General features: G+C 50.4%; 1 protein-coding gene across 1 annotated transcript in view; it reads right to left on the bottom strand.

The window, feature by feature from the left end:
* Nucleotides 1-15,920, bottom strand: part of EPHA10 (EPH receptor A10) — an 87,392-nt gene that overhangs the window by 42,906 nt on the left and 28,566 nt on the right. The window contains exons 3-4 of the mRNA XM_024202899.1: nucleotides 6,871-7,026; nucleotides 4,891-5,232 (exon numbers count right to left, since the gene is read on the bottom strand). Coding sequence (XP_024058667.1) covers nucleotides 4,891-5,232; nucleotides 6,871-7,026 — 498 coding nt within the window. The remainder of the gene's footprint in view (nucleotides 1-4,890; nucleotides 5,233-6,870; nucleotides 7,027-15,920) is intronic.

Consider the following 15,920-nt stretch of genomic DNA (forward strand, 5'->3'; position numbering starts at 1 on the left):
ACACCCGTCTCCGAAGTCTCTGAAATCAGCAGGAGTTCAGCGATTCTCGTACCCAGGCTCTTAGGAACGGCTCAGAGCGATGAGCCATAGTCCCAAACCCCTGGTTACTGCTCTTTTCTATTGCACCTCGACCAAGACCAGTGCACGTTCAGGATCCGACCAGTAGCTTAAAAGCCCTTGAAAAAGAAACTCTTCCCCCCAGGCAGGCAGGAGCCCCGGCCATTCAGGAGAGAATATAAACTGCCCCAAGCTCTCCTCTGCTCACTGTCTTTCCCTGATGTAAGAAATGTTCCACTGGCAGTACAGGGAAGCACATCCCCCCCACAATGGGAGTGCCTGGAAGACGCATGTTTGCGGAGAACCCCAGGTCTGAACTTCAGCCCTGCCCATCTCACCTGGACAGAGTTCGCAGAATGGGCTTATGCTCTGCAGTGCATTAACAGCCCACTTTAACTTGGGGCACAGAGCTTCTCTCGTGCGGGAACATCAAGGCTCACAGAAAATTGCAAGTGACAGCTTGTTAAACAAAGCGGAGGCCCCGGGAACTGCGACTGCAATGCCCAGAGTTTGGATTGCACATTCAAAATGAGTTTTGCTGCTCTTCCCGTCTGACCCCCCCGGAGCAGGGCACACACACAGGTGCAGGGATTTCACCACGGAAGGTTGGTCTCTTATCTTGCAGGAATGTTGCAGGCAAGTCAGACTTGTAAGCCACCTTGGTGTGGGAAGGTGCCCTCCTTTCCTTCTTGGCTGGTGGGCACAAGTTAATTATCACCGTCATTTTTTACATGACAGATCAAAACAGAGGAATTGGGTCTCCTGCAACTCAGCACAACCCCCAAAAGACCAAACACAAAAAGAACAAAATCGGCCATTCCAATCTAGTAATTCCACTGATTCTCGCCACCGAGATAAAAGTCAGTTTCAGCAGCAAAAATGAACATGCTTCAGGAAACTTCCTGAATGGTGCAGGAGTCTCCGCTGGTTAGCTAGTTTCTGTATTGCCATCTGCATCCGGAATCTCAGCGGCTTGACAAGAGACCTTGATTTGGAATAGTTTACTTCTGCCACGTTCTTTGTCTGCATTTCAGTTTCTTTGGGAGTCATGTATTTGTTAAGCAGTTTGCGAGAACCACCCAGGATTCCCACTTACGAAGGAGAAGGGACACGTTAAATACACACATCTGGGGTGTAGGATAATCTGACTTGTGTTGCCACTTGCTTCTCGCTCACTGGTGGAGGAGGGATCTTGCAGAATAGTTGCTGTCCTAGCTTTGCTTTAGTCTCATCCTATAGGACATAATAACTCAGGATGCAGATTCTGAGCGCACCTGTCTCCCCACTGCCCTCTGCTGGGAGACCTTTGTGGGAGCTCCTCTAGAGCAGTTGTTCTCAACCAGGGGGACACAGACGGATCCAACGAAGTGGGTATTCACCCACGAAAGCTCACGCGCCAATACGTCTGTTAATTTATAAGGCGCCACAGGACTGTATACAGGCAATGAGGTTTATATTGCTCTATATACTGTGCACTGAAATGTAAGTACAATATTTATATTCCAATTGATTTATTTTATAATTATATGGTAAAAATGAGAGTCAGCCATTGTTCAGTACTAGTGTGCTTGGGACACTTTTGTATTTTTAGGTCTGATTTTGTAAGCAAGTTGTTTTTAAGTGAGGTGAAACTTGGAGTATGCAAGACAAATCAGACTCCTGAAAGGGCTACAGTCGCCTGGAAAGGTTGAGAGCCCCTGCTTTAGAGAAACCTCTCTCTGTTTCCCATCCCTGTCAGCTAACAGATTCACCCAGTTCCCGTGTCTAATACCCTCTGGTTCTGGAAACTTGCAAATCAGCCCTCTTGTCCTTCCCCACTTGCCAGCTGTGACCAGTGTTGGCTTCCCACCTGTGGAGAAGTCAAAGCAACATGGAAACACATTCTGCCTGTTTGCTGCCAAGCCAGGAAAGTCTCTTTTTCCAATGGCAGCAAGAATCTGTCACTCAGTGACTAACACGGCTGCTACTCTGAAAAGTGACCTGTGAGTGGCTCAAACACACGTCCCTCCCACCCTTGCCTCTCAGAGAGCTCCCCTAACAAGCTCTCCTGCAGCCACAGCATTTCCCTGGGGGCTAATCTGACTTTTTCTACAAGCCACCTGGCTGCCTGACTCCCTGGACCTACGGGGTTAACAGGAGCTCAGGCACTAACAGCTTTTTACCCCGCTAGGACTCTCCACTGCCCAGAAGAGGTCTCCTGTGTAGAAGGACGGGTCCATGTTGGCCTTGCATCTAGACTGCACAGTCATAGAAATGACTGAGTACGGAAAGAAAAAGCAGCAACGTGAACAAAAACATTTGATCAAATGGTGGGGAAATTATTCATAACAAGATCAAAGTTTAATCTCTCAAGATTAAATTGTTGGCCAATTCCTATGGAGAGGGACATGGAGATGGCTCCTCTCCATTAACTGTGGCTGGGGAATGGATTTTCATGCAAATTAACACCAACAGAGGGAGAGACAAGGACACAACAAGCCCTCCCCGGCTTGCCTTGGGGAGGTTTAAATCATGGAGAGGGACCTGCAGAAACAGAACGGGATTGGAGCAGTGGGAACAAGCCCCTCTCCACCAGGGAAGGGCTCTGGCATGCAGACAGAAAGGCTCCTCCGTTCTGCTCAGGTCAGGCAATTAAAGGTGTGAGCCCCTAGGGGAAGGAAGACATTTACAATGGGAAATTGTGCCCTGAAACGTGGCCTGGAGAAAACAATGTAACCAACAATTCTAACGCTCTCCTATTCCCGTGGGACAGTGAGCCGCTGAATCACTCTCTGTTAAGGAGTTTCACGTGGCTGGGTTGCAAGAACTGATTCCCTGAAGACATTTTTGTGATCCATAAATTCAAACTGTAACTTAATCACGCAATGGACTCACAGCTCCATGGAGCTCAGAACCTCACTGTCAGAATAGTGACTGTCGTGTAGCTTTGAAATAGCACAGTACACGGAGAGCTAAGGGCTCTCCCGTGGGCCCAGGGCTACTAGATTGCGTGGGGCCCCTGTCTACAAGTCTTTTTCCTAATTTAAAACAAAATGATCACAATTATGGCACCAAGGCTACCAACGCTATACTAAACTTGCCTTCTAATTAACAAAGCCGTTCTGTGGTTACATTTCAGTCTCAAAACATGTAGAATATAGTTAAGTTAATTCAAAATATCCTGCTTCTTCCCTTAGAACAGCTGTTATATTCGTTTCTTTCTGGGAGGGAGTTTGGTGCAGGAGGGGATTCTGATCTGGGGCAGGGGGTCGGGGTGCAGCAGGGGGTGCGAGGTGCAGGCTCCGTCCGGGAGGCGCTTACCACAGGCAGCTCCTGGTCGGCAGCACAGCGGGGCTCTTGGCCGGTTCCCTAGGAGCAGGGGGGCAGCGCGCAGAGCCGCTCCCCCCCCCCACCCATCAGAGGCCACAGAGACGTGCCAGCAGCCAGCCGTTTCCGGGAGCAACGTGGGGCCAGGGCATGCAGGCAGCCTGCCTGAGCCCTGCTGCCCTGGGCCCCCCCTTAGCCCAGGGCCCTGGGCTGCAGCCCCTAAAGCCCCTGCGTTAATCTGGCCCTGTCTGCAGCAGAGGAATGACTGTCCATCTTCACTGCTGAGCAATGGGCTTTTCTAAACCCAGCACGCTTCTGTTCTCTGTATTCTAGCAATGAAAACCCAGCCCGAGTGTCACAGAGCTGCTGTTGTCTCTTCCCATCTATCTGCCTAGGCACTGGTATGGTCCTCATCACTGCTGTAGTATCTGCGTGTCCCTGAGTATCCAGCAGACGGGGTGAAGGTGAGAGGCCTGGGGGGGGGGGGCATTGCCAAGTCCTCGTGTGGGGGAAATCCACTGGCCGAGCTGTATGTGAGCAATCACCTCCTCCCAGCAGGCAAAGCTACGGAAACACCAGCCGAGCAGTGTAAACCCCTCCGGCTCGCTCAGCCATCTTAGAAAAACTCCTAACAGCTCATGAGAGCAGGTAGACAAATGAGAGGATCTCTGGCTTCCTGGTGAAGGTGCCAGGAAATGGACTAGGACAGGAACATGGCCAGCACATTTGGGAATGCAGGGAACTGTGACGTGACTACTCAGCCCTGCGCACTGTATCCCCCAGCCTCCCAGCCCAGCACTCTCAGGGAGTGCCTACGGGTCAGCAGTTCTTTCAGAGACTCTGGAAACTGCTGCTCCCTCAGCTAGCACCAGCCCAGACCCTGACGGCTTGGCATGGAGCACGGGCTGCAGCAGAAAGAGGTGCAGTGCTGGACAGGCCAGTTCCAGGGGCAGATGGTCTCATGTTACTGGGGAGACATTATCCAACCAGGCATTCCCAGGAGCTCTGCCGAGGAACGTCACGCCCCAGCACTGTGTCCTCAGAGCATGTCTGGGATTCCAGAAACAGCTGCTCTGGATCACACTCCTGCATATCAGGCCCAGTGGCTCCTGTATTCGTCACTTGCTTCAAGAGGAGCATATTGGCCCAGCAGTGGACATGACCTACGTCCCTTCTGTAAAGTGATGGCCGCTGCGGGTGCTAACCTGACTGTTCCTCCCCGGGAGCCCTGGGGCTCAGTGCTGCAGAACTGCTCAGAAAACCTTGGACTTTCCAGGAGAGCTCTAAGTTAACAAAAATGGTCAGAACTCTAAGACAGTGAACTTCATTCTAGGCTGTGCCACTGCCATGCTGGACAATCGCCACAGGCCGCAGAGTCAGCCGGGGGGGGGGGGGAGGCTCTCCACACCACTCCCTTTTTACCCCTTCGGGATTCTTGCATCACAAAGTGCAAGTCCCAGACGTTCACAGGAAGGAGCGGGGCGGGGCGGGGTTAAAGCAGCAAGTGCAGCCAGGGGTGGCCCGTACCTGTGAGGCTGGTGGAGATGTTCACTTCCGCGTACTGAGGCTTTGACAAGGCACTGAAATCAGAGACGCCATTGACAGCTGCCACACGGATAGTGTAGTTAACATGTGGTAGCAAGTTCACCAGGGTAACGGTCCTGTCCACCAATCCCGTCTGCTGAGGCACAAAGCCAACGCTGCTGCCACACTGCTCGCACTGCCGCCGGAGAGCCGCCGAGCAGCGGTCACAAAGGAGGTTATAGGTGACGTCGGTCCGGCCGCCCAAGTCTGCTGGTGCGCTCCATTCCAGAACCAGCGTGGACTGCTTCAGGCTGTAGATGAGATTCCTTGGAGCAGATGGGGGACCTGCAAGCAGAAGAGGGAGCGTTTCACTGCATGTGCACTGGGTGCAACCACCAGCAGCACCAGTGCGGGGCCGTCACAGTTATAACCACACTGGCACTGCCACTGGAATTCAGGGGAAATTACAGAATGGCAGAGGAAAAGCTGGATCCAAGACAGCCTGTTTCTAGGGCACTCGTAATGCCATCCAGTAACACAAGGCGTCACTTGGGCAGCCTCAGCCCTGTGCAATATGTGCTGCAGGTGCAGCACGGAGAGTGTCCACACTGAAGCAACGTTTTAAAGAAAGCTCTGAGCAAGGCAGAACAGGATTAATGATCGGTCTCCCTGCAGTCTGAGGCCTGGTCTACACTACGGGATTAATTCGGATTTAGCAGCGTTAATCCGAATTAACCCTTCACCCGTCCACACTACAGAGCCAGTTAATTCGAATTAAAGGGCCCTTTAAATCGATTTCTGTACTCCACCTCAACGAACGGAGTAGAGCCTAAATCGATTTTGTTAATTCGAATTAGGGTTAGTGTGGCCGCACACCACCGAATTACTGTGTTTAAAGTAATGGGGTAGTGTGGCCGCACACCACCGAATTAATGTGGTTAAAAACCGAATTAAGGTGCTTAGTGTGGCCGCGCACAATCGAATTTATACAACCTGTTTCCCAAATTCGAATTATCTAAATTCGGATTAATCCTGTAGTGTAGACATACCCTGAGTGTACGTCTGCACTGCAGAAAAAGGCGTGTTCTTAACTCAGGTTAGCTAATCCGCATTAGCTAACTCAAACTGCTGCATTTTCACTGCTACGTTAGCCTGTCTTTTAACTTGCATTAGCAGCTTAAATGAATGCCTGTAGGGGAACATGGGGTTGCACTCAAGCTGCTAACTGGAGTGAAAAGCCAAGATGCCGTAACTTCACTATTTTAACCCAGATTAAGGACACAGTGCAGTGTCCTTGCAGTGCAGACAGAGCCTTAGTGTCGGATACCTGCAGACACTTGACACATGCCGGCTACTCACACTGCTCCAAGCTAGAGACTTGGCTTTGCTTGCTTCACACGGTGAAATAGCTTAGAGCCAAGCCATCTGGCTCTGCAGTGAGGCCAAGAATAAGACACCTCTCACTCGGGCTAGCTGTCAGTCAAACCACGAAGGCTGCTGCTTATTATATAAGCAATTCTAAAGTGCTCATCACCGTAGTATCTATTAATCAAATGTAATTAACTTGATGCCATTTAATTAAAAACGTGAGCCGTGCTAGGCTGTGTCTATACAAGCATGCCCTCGTTTTATTGGGGTAATGCCGGCAATCCTTACTGGCATGTTCAGAGCCCCAGATTTCAGGCCTTGTAACCTCCGACTGTGAGCTCCCTGCGGTAGGGCCTGGCTTTTCCTATCTGTTTGGAGAGCACCGAGCTCCTTGCGGGTGCTCCTGGAATAACTCCCGGTGATGCTAATGCCCCGGGACACAGCTATAGAGGCCAAGCGGCTCTGCCTGGGTGTTGGTGGCCTTGCCACCCGGGTTGGGGGCACCTCCTTGGCCTATCATAGGCTTGGCCAGCCCCAGGGCAGTGGCAGCTCTGGCTGGCTCCTCTCTCTCCCTTCCATTTACCGAACCACGGATGTTGCTGGAGAGAGACGTACGGGTGCAGGAGGCAGATGGCGGGTCTGACGGGGACCGGGAGTAGTTCTTCTGGCACGTGCAGAACATGGAGGCTTCTCGATGTGTGAAGCTGCGTTCGGGGCAGGGAGAGCAGAGAGGGAGTCGGGGGGATAGCTTATAAAATCCAGTAGGGCAAGCTGTGAAGAGACAGACAGACTGTTATGGCAAGCCGAGTTCTGGCAGCACAAGCAAACGGAGCAGTTGTTAGTGACCAACCTTCCCCAAGTCCTGAGGCCCCCTTTGCTTTGGGTCTCAGTGTTCAGAAACCTTTCCGCGGAGTCAAGGTTGCCAGATTTTAGCTCCAGCAGGTTGGAGAGGCATGAGGAGAGCAATGGGGGGCTCTGAGCGAGGACAAGGAGGAGGTGGCTGCAGGATGAGGCAGGTGATGAATAATGCATGGCCATGGGCTTTAGGAGTCAGGAGGGACAGGGAAAGTTCCAGAGAGGACACAGATGCAGCAGCAGCAGCAGGATTTAGCCACAGTCTGAATGGGAGGGAAGAGCCAACAATGACAGAGCATTTACACTAAGGCCAGAATGGTGTCCGTGTAAATGAGAATCAAGCCACAAGGCTGCAAGCCTGGGCAAACAGGAGGCGTGTGGCTTTACCGACACAGGAGATGGATTGTGGGCGGTGAGATGGTGTAATATAGTCATCGATACTGAATGATACGAACTTACAAACTAATAAACTTTTGGTTCCCATGTAGTCTCTGTAAATTACCTTTGAGGTTCAACCAAACAAGTCATTAGTTTCAATGGTGACCCTAAAAGCATTTGGGAAGAGAGAAGCCTGAAAACAAAATGCGTGAGAGTCGTGGTGTGATCAGACAGACAGACTTGGATAGACGCGCTTTCCTGCACGGCTTATGGAGCAGGAGTTCCAACCAGGACCCCTTTGCTCTATTGGGCAGCTCCTCTGTCTGTTGCGGGAGCCACCTCCAGCTGAGCCAATAGGGGCTGCAATGAGGTTGACTCAGCTGGAATTCAAGCCGAACGTATGAGCAGAACATAACTTTCAGCACCACACTTTGCTTGCTTCTCCTTCCTCTCATTTGTGAGGTGCTGCTGTCTGCTATGCAGGGCCGGCTCCAGGCACCAGCCCACCAAGCTTGTGCTTGGGGCGGCACCTGGAGGGGGGCGGTGCGGCGCTCTAGCTCCGGCCGCCGGGGAGAGCGGGGCCACGGCCGGGCTCGCCGCCCTCCCCCCGGCGCTCTGGCCGCCGGGGAGAGCGGAGCCCCCGGCCGGGGCTCGCCGCCCTCCCCCCGGTGCCCTCCCCCCGGCCGCCAGGGAGAGCGGAGCCCCGGCCGGGCACTCCGCCCTCCCCCCGGGGCTCCGGCCGCCCTCCCCCCGCGCCCTCCTCCTGGGGCGGCAAAAAAGCCAGAGCCGGCCCTGCTGCTATGCCTGCATCAGGCCTTCATCAGCTTCTTGAATATTTAAACTTAATCACTTTTAAACTTCCCAGCTGCACAGTTCCACAAAACACCCATATCTTATCGTTGTTAAGGAGTTCACTGCTGAGATTGTTCCTTTTACAAGAAATTATTCCAGGGCACTCCGGTTCATTCATTTTTTACCGTGATATAATCCTGGCAGCTACAATTGTGATCTTAGGACAAAGTACCAGAGATATAGGCTCAGCTGTGGATGACATTTATTCATCGGACAATGGAATGCTCAGGCAACACAAAGTGAAAGGCAGATTTTCATCTATTGCAAAGTCTTTTTGGAATTCACATCGCCCTGCAAGTCAAATCAAGGTGCGGCATGAAGCATTTTATTAATCCTTCCTCTTCCTTGAGAGCAAAGTTCAGCTAGCCATTCTCTGGTATTCTCTATGCTCCCTGGAGTCTGGCACATGTATGGATTGCTGGCTGGCAGAGTTGAGGTCTACCATGCAAATGAGAGAATTTTTTTTTTAAATGTTACATAAATAGCCTTTCAGGACTTGCCCCAAACCCACATTTGTTTTATGTCCTGATCCCTGCAATGTCCTGTCTCAGTTCTAGGTACATGTGCACCAAGAGAAGAGGAGAAGCATGCTCAGTAGCCATAGACTTTCAGTGTCGAATCAGAGCCCATGTCCATGAGACCTCCTCCAAGAGTGCTTTACCCGATACCAGCCAAGCAAACCAAGAGCATCGGGGAAAGAATGGAGCAGGCTTTGCCGACAAGCTTCCCCAAATGTGTCCAGTAACAACAACAAAATGCTTTCACAGCTTAGACGGCAAGTCCCACTCAGCACGGGAGAGAATTCCAGCCCAGCACTTTCCCAAGGCCAATGTGCCATGTTCCCAGAGGTCTGTAACTCAGGCAGAGCTGCCCACTCGTCTTCGTCAGGCGGTAAGAGACATCTTCTCGTAAACGGCCGGCAGAAACTGCAACATTGCATAATGTCGGTATTGCAGGCGCTGCGCTGAGCTGCTGCCCGTTCTCAGCTCTGTACAGCAGAGGAGCTTTGCTGCAGTGGGTATCGATCGCAGCTTGTGCAGCTTTCAACCTTAAAACAAGGATTGTTTCCCTATTTGCAAACGGACGGTGAATCTGCTCTTGTCTCTGAAAACCCAAATTAAATAGGATTCGTGCACAATGTTACAGCCATGCAAAAAACTAACTGCCTGGCCGTTGTCAACGCTAATTCTGTATGGGATGCAAGCTAAGCCTCCTAAGCCCAGTCAGGTCAGCTCAGAATTCTTGGAAGCAAAAATAGAGCGATCGGGAGAAATTTTGTCACTGAAGCAGCTGTTCTCTCCTTGTCGTCCTTCCTGGCACTCACCAGAATGCTGGGGAAGCTGCAGGATGATGCACTGAAATAGGAAACCAACAACTGCCTCCCAGATCTCCCAATTCATAACAAACCACAGGCCCTTAATCATGGTGAGGAAGCCAAACTAGGACTTGGATCCTGCTCTTATTCTCTTAGCTGGGATCGATTTAAGAGAGCACAATACCGTATATTTTTGGCAGTCTTTGTTTTAAGCAAACCTTGCAAAAAGCTCAAGCCCAGCGTTTTCCCCTCTACTGGATTTGTCCCTTCCTGTTTGTTCACTTGCTGCAAGAGAGTGGTGCTCGATTTGCAAGGAGGCCACATTCCTGTGGGATTTGCCATGATGCTGATGAAGAATTTCCTTGAATGTCCCCTTGTTGTGTTAGGGAGAACAAAATCCCCCAATCTCCTATCTTCTCCAGACCATTCAATATGTCATGGACTTTTATCAAATCCCCTCTTGTCTCCTTTCTAAGGACAACAACCCCAAACTTTTCAATGTCTCTTTCTAAAAGAATTTTTCCAGGCCTCCTAACCATTTCTGGAATCCTTCTCCAATCTTCTCCCACTCCCACGCCCCAAATTCTGCACTATCCTTCCTGAGAGGGGGTGACCAATGATGCACAAAGTATTTCACATGAGGACACACCATCAATTTACATAATGGCATCACCATTTTTATTGTCATCTGCACCCCACTCCTGGGCCTCCAGGTGTTTCCACAATATAAATGTTAAATAATGGTAATGACTCAATAATCTATGACCAAACTCGTGGTGCCAAGCATACCAAACTGCCTGCCTCCCTCCTAGTCCCATCACTGATGCCCATGCAAGCGACCACTCACTTACCATGCATTCTTTATTCTTTGTATTGACAGCAAGCGCACTTGTTCCCATCTTGTTAAAACACTGTGCGCGCTCAAAATAGTAGCAAAACAAGCATCATTGATTTGTGCTGTAGGTTGGCAGATAGATAACCTGGTAGATGCACCCGTGGGACGGTTCGCTCTTACATACACAGCTGCTGCATTTCTGTGAAGGGAGGAGTGGAGATGGTTCTATCAAAGGAAGAAAGTGACATCAACTTTCATGCCTGACCTTTTCTGGAAGGAGAGCAGATGCTAGTAGGGATGCAGCATTCAGACGCACATGGCAAAGCTGCTCAGATTATGGTAGGACATCTGTGTCTTCCCCTGCCCAGCAGAACTGCCGCATCCTCTCCATTTCACAGCACACTATAGTAACTGAGAGCCTCAAACAATTAATTTATCCTCCATTTCCTTGTAAGGTAGGAAAGTATTAACCACGTTTTAAAGATAGGGAAATGGCGGTACGGATCATGTGACTGGCTGAAGGTCACACAGGAAGAGTGGCAGAACCAGGAATTGAATGCAGGTCTCTGGAGTCCCACTCCAGTGTCTGCACAGCCAGGCCCCTAGAGCAGAGACTGCTCTAGACCCACAGATGGGATTCCAGCTCTTCCACGCAAGTACTGTAGCATGAGATAGTGACTTAGACACAAGCAACGTGAAGCCATTGCCAGTGCACACAAAGCGACACCGAATAATCCTTAGGTTGGGCAAGTGAAAACTGCTCTGCAGCGGCACCTATGGTAATTGGGGCGCTGTGACCTGCACATAAGAACCGTCCTCCCCCCAGGTCCTCGGGGGACACAGACAGACTCAAAGGTCAAGGCTCTGCACCATGTCCCATCATGACCTGGCTGAGTGATGGAGTCCAGTTATTAATTAAGTGGTGGCAGAGGGATTTAATTGGATGCCAACATAGCATCTGAGATGGAAATTCTAAGAGTCCTGCAGCCTAATGGCTAACAGTGCAGTGCAGGACTCAGCTACTGCCAGCGTCTGCTCTCCTGTCCACATTCCCATCTGCAGCTCACAATCCTATCGGGACAGACATCAGTGTAGAGCAGCTCCTCTCAGCATGGAATTGGCAGTAACGTGGCTCCTCGGGGAAAGACAATTCTCTAGGAAGCAACAGAGGGTCCTGTGGCACCTTTAAGACTAACAGAAGTATTGGGAGCATAAGCTTTCGTAGGTAAGAACCTCACTTCTTCTTCTCTAGGAGAACAGGAGGACGGGCTGGGATAATGCTAGTGGCATCTTATAACTCGGCCAAGAGATTAAAGAGATTCAATCTCAGCCACTCTCACTAAGGGGAAAATCTACAGCCAGTTTTCTGTTGCCATCTTGCTGTAAGAACCGTGGAGACACGGCTAGATTTAAATAAGTAGAAACCCACCAGGGGTAAGTAATAGCAGGGGCTGTGATCCTGCTGCTGCAGTGGTTCTCAACCTGTTTACCATCGGGGGCCGCATATGTGGCCCACAACGTGTTATGTGGGCCACATCCAATACTACCTGTATGGCTCTGAGGATGTCACATGGGCCGCAGCTTTGTGCTGATTGGGCCACAGGTCGAGAACCACTGTGCTGTTGGGTTCACTGTACCCAAAGGTCCGTTGTGGAAGTAAATTTTATTTGCAGAGAGGGGTCCCGGTCAGAAATCCTCCCATACTGCCCGGATTCCACAGCCGTTTGCTTGTTACAGCTGTCACAGTTAAATGTTTGCAGCTTTATTACACTGGTAAAGTCAGAACCCTTCCTGGATAGGGCTTGGCTAGCTGCAGCGCAGCAGTACAGCTCCCCTCCTCTCCCAGGTTCATGCTGAGTGTCTGTCTGGCTCTGCATAATGCAGAAGCAGCAGCTGCAGAGCGCTTTTTAAATTATGCCATGGTATTTAATCAGACAAATGTGAGCATGAGCATGTTAAAACCCACTGAAACTGACCCAGCAAATCAGTAGAGTCCAGTGAAAATCAATAATCCATTCTCTGTGGCCTTATCATTCACCTGACTAACTGAAACATGCTTATTGTTTTGCAAAGAGGAGTGGGGCAGAGACCTGAGTAAATATGGCAGCTTAGCATAAAATTAAGAGGATGAGCACAGAGGGGAGATTAAATACGAGGTGGAAGCCACTTCCTATTATGGATTTAGGAATGAAACCTAATGCTAATCCTAAAACAAGGACACACTCCTCTATATGCTTCCTCTCCACCCAACAGCAGTGGTACAGGTCTGCTCCTCCACGCCTTCCTTCAAAAGGGGTAGGCTGATATTGTAGAGAAAAGGTGAGGGACCTGCGAATGGAAACCAGCAATTGCTCCAGCAGGACTGGGAGAGGACTTCCCTTCTGGGTGAATTTCAGGACAAGCACTTTGAAGATCACAACTGTCTGCTGCCGGGGGGGCTGGATTTCTTAGCCCACCTGCATGATGCCTCTGCTTATAAAAACCCAGAGCTGCTCCTGTGGCTCGTGCTAGTAGCTCTTTCCTTGAAACTGGGAGCAAAGCCTCTGGCCACTACCCCCCGCCCAGGATGCTGTGCTGCCTTGTGTGTTGTCCAGTCAAAATCTGGAACTCCCCGTATTGAATGTGAGCTTCATCTTTCCAAGCCGCAGGATAGAGGAGGATGTTCTGAACATTTCCTCCATGGAGCCGTTTTCAGATGTAATCACGCGGAGGTGGGCTTTGTGAGGGGAGCTCCGGCTCCTTGCAAGGCACTTTGAAGCATTTGTAAAAGGCTAAATGGTTGTGGATACTGGCAGGGCTCAGAACGTCACAAAACAGCATCATGTAGCCAATCCAGCACTCAGATGGGAGAGACATTCTCTGTGGAAATGGAAAGCACCGAATTCATGGCAAGGTCAATCCAGAATAATAAGAGAAGAACTGAGAAATGAAGTCAGTTATGTCAATCTCTCCCATCCGCAATAACGGCGAAACACGCTCTGACCATGCTGCGCAATCTCTCAGCACACACCCCAGCCTGGAGGGGCAGCTTGCAGCGCACGTGGCAGGAGCCACAAGATTCAGGTCACAGAGGAGCTCTCCGCAGGAGGGAGAGCGGCATGGTGAAGGCAGGAGGGATCTGACTGAAAGGAAGTTTAGCTACTTTAGCTCACAGGATGTCAAATTATTTGTGAAGTTCCAAATTTCAGTGCAGCTGCCAGCCTTCCGCACCCCCAGGAAGCTGTCAGAGCAGGAGTTGGGGTATTTACCCCCCACCGCCACTGCATTAGCAGGGCTCCAGCGCGGGACAGAAACCCCACAGATTTGGAAGGAGGCATTCTCAGAAGTTGCATTCATCTTCACCTAGCATTCAGAGAACGGCTTTGAAACGAACTGTGACCGCTGCCAACTCACCTCCCTGCTAGATCGGCATCTAACACGACTGTGACATCACAAGCACTGGGGGGGGGGGGGGGGGGGGGCAGACAGGCAGGGCCTCGCAGCTCTGATTTGCTGTAGTTACCGAGAACCCAGCTTAATAATCTGGAGCTCAAAGTGGCAAAGTCACATGGTTTAGAGACATGGGAGTGCAAGGCCCCAGTGTGACTGTAGGTGACTCAGACTGCAGGGACGGCTCGCATACACGCTTCCTCAGCATTCGTGTGGTGGGGAGTCTGGACACGCCACCATCTGAGTGGTGAACACAAGAGCAGGCCAGTGTTCCACCTAGTGCCTCTCTCCCGCAACCACCTCACCCCTTCTCAATCTCTCCACTGGCTCCCCTTTCTGATGCCACCAAAAATCCACGCTTACGGTCCTCACTTTTACACCTCTGCTCTTGCTCCTTCCGATTTGCCTCCCCTTGTCGCTTATCAAGACATCTTCTTTGGGCCACCACCCCGAGCCCTTCAGACACCTGTTTGTCAGGTTCTCAACAAGTGGCACTGGACCGTCTTCACCTTTGAGCGCCTCACATGGGATGCTAACCCTGAACCGACGCAGAAAGCCACGTTCCTCGTCTCAAGACCCCTCTCTGCAAAGGTACCGACAAGAGATTCCCCGAACTCTGGGGGAGAAAGGATGTTATTCCCCCTGTTCTAGCTCCTCCACAAACAAGGCAGCGCAGCAGGAGACGCCCCAGGGCCACATACAAATGTTTTTCCACAAAGCCAAGCAGCAGCCCCCACAGAAGAGAGCGCATCATTAGGGGACAAATACACACATTTCTCTGCAAAAATGCAACTCACTGGTCTCACACAAACACCGTTTTTGTGGCTTTGGGGCCTGAGCTGCATGTGGGAATCCCACTGAGGTTTCTAGTCGCAGGTCGCTCCCAGGACAGGACAGCAGGGGGTACCACTGTGCGCCGAGAGTGGCCAGAGCCTGCTTTCCGGCTGGGGGGGCGGGAGGGGGGAAAGCTATGCTAGAGCTAGGCCACCCAGTCCCTTGGATTTGAGGGTTTTTCTGTTCAAGACTCTAACTCACTTTTCCTAACCAAAGCTAAGGATGCCGGTTGCTTCACACGGCAGTGGCACATTCATAGAAGGTAGAAAACTGCCCACTGACGTGCAGCAGTTCAGAGCCAAGGGTAGAGCTTTACGGCTCAAACACCCGCACAGAAGCGGACTTTGTAATTAAACACGTTTTCTTCTATTCTTTCTTCTCTCCCCTTTTCGCTCTTGTGTGAGGCTCAGATGTATTAAATCGAGAGGGTTTGTTTAGCTGTAAGTGTAGGAGGAAACAGATTGCTTTTTTCCTAATCATGTTTCCATAACAGCCTGAGGACACTGTCCCAATCCTCAGACCAATAAACAATTTCTGGAGCAGTTGCCACACTGGCTTTTCACCTTCTACTTGAGCTCCTATGATAAATCTATCTCCCCCTTGGGATCTTCCCACATTCACTGTGGCTTTGCAGCCAAATTTTGGTCATGAGTTTGTTTCTTCTAGATAGCTGTCTTTGCGAAATCAGACTCCCCCTTTCTGGAATTCTTCACTTCCCTGAACAATGGCTCCTCTGCTGTTCAATATGGTCACCTTTACCTTTGTTTTTTTATATACCTCTTAAGCATTTAATTTTTGAACTTTTTGACAGATCTGTATTTTTCTCATTGTCTCAACTTACTTTGTTCACCCACAAACCCTACAGACATCTCTAAAGGAGAGAGGCAAAAAACCTGAAGGACACAGTATGCATTAGCACTATTGAACTTGTTCATGTTGTTTAATTCATAGCTATAGTGGAAGTGTTGTATGCTCGCCAGCACGAATCAATAACGCCTGCAGTTTCTCCCCCAAACGCCTATACGATCATTTATAATTAACACTACAGCTCAGTAGTCTTCTAAAATCAATTCCTTTCATTTTTTTGTGAGAAATTGTATTTGACAAAGTTCGTACACTTTTAATGTGTGTTAATTTTCTGTGCCGAGATGTTTAATAGCATGCATT

Source organism: Terrapene carolina, unplaced genomic scaffold, assembly GCF_002925995.2.
Source record: "Terrapene carolina triunguis isolate 2854851 unplaced genomic scaffold, T_m_triunguis-2.0 Scaffold236, whole genome shotgun sequence".
Lineage (NCBI taxonomy): Eukaryota > Metazoa > Chordata > Testudines > Emydidae > Terrapene > Terrapene triunguis.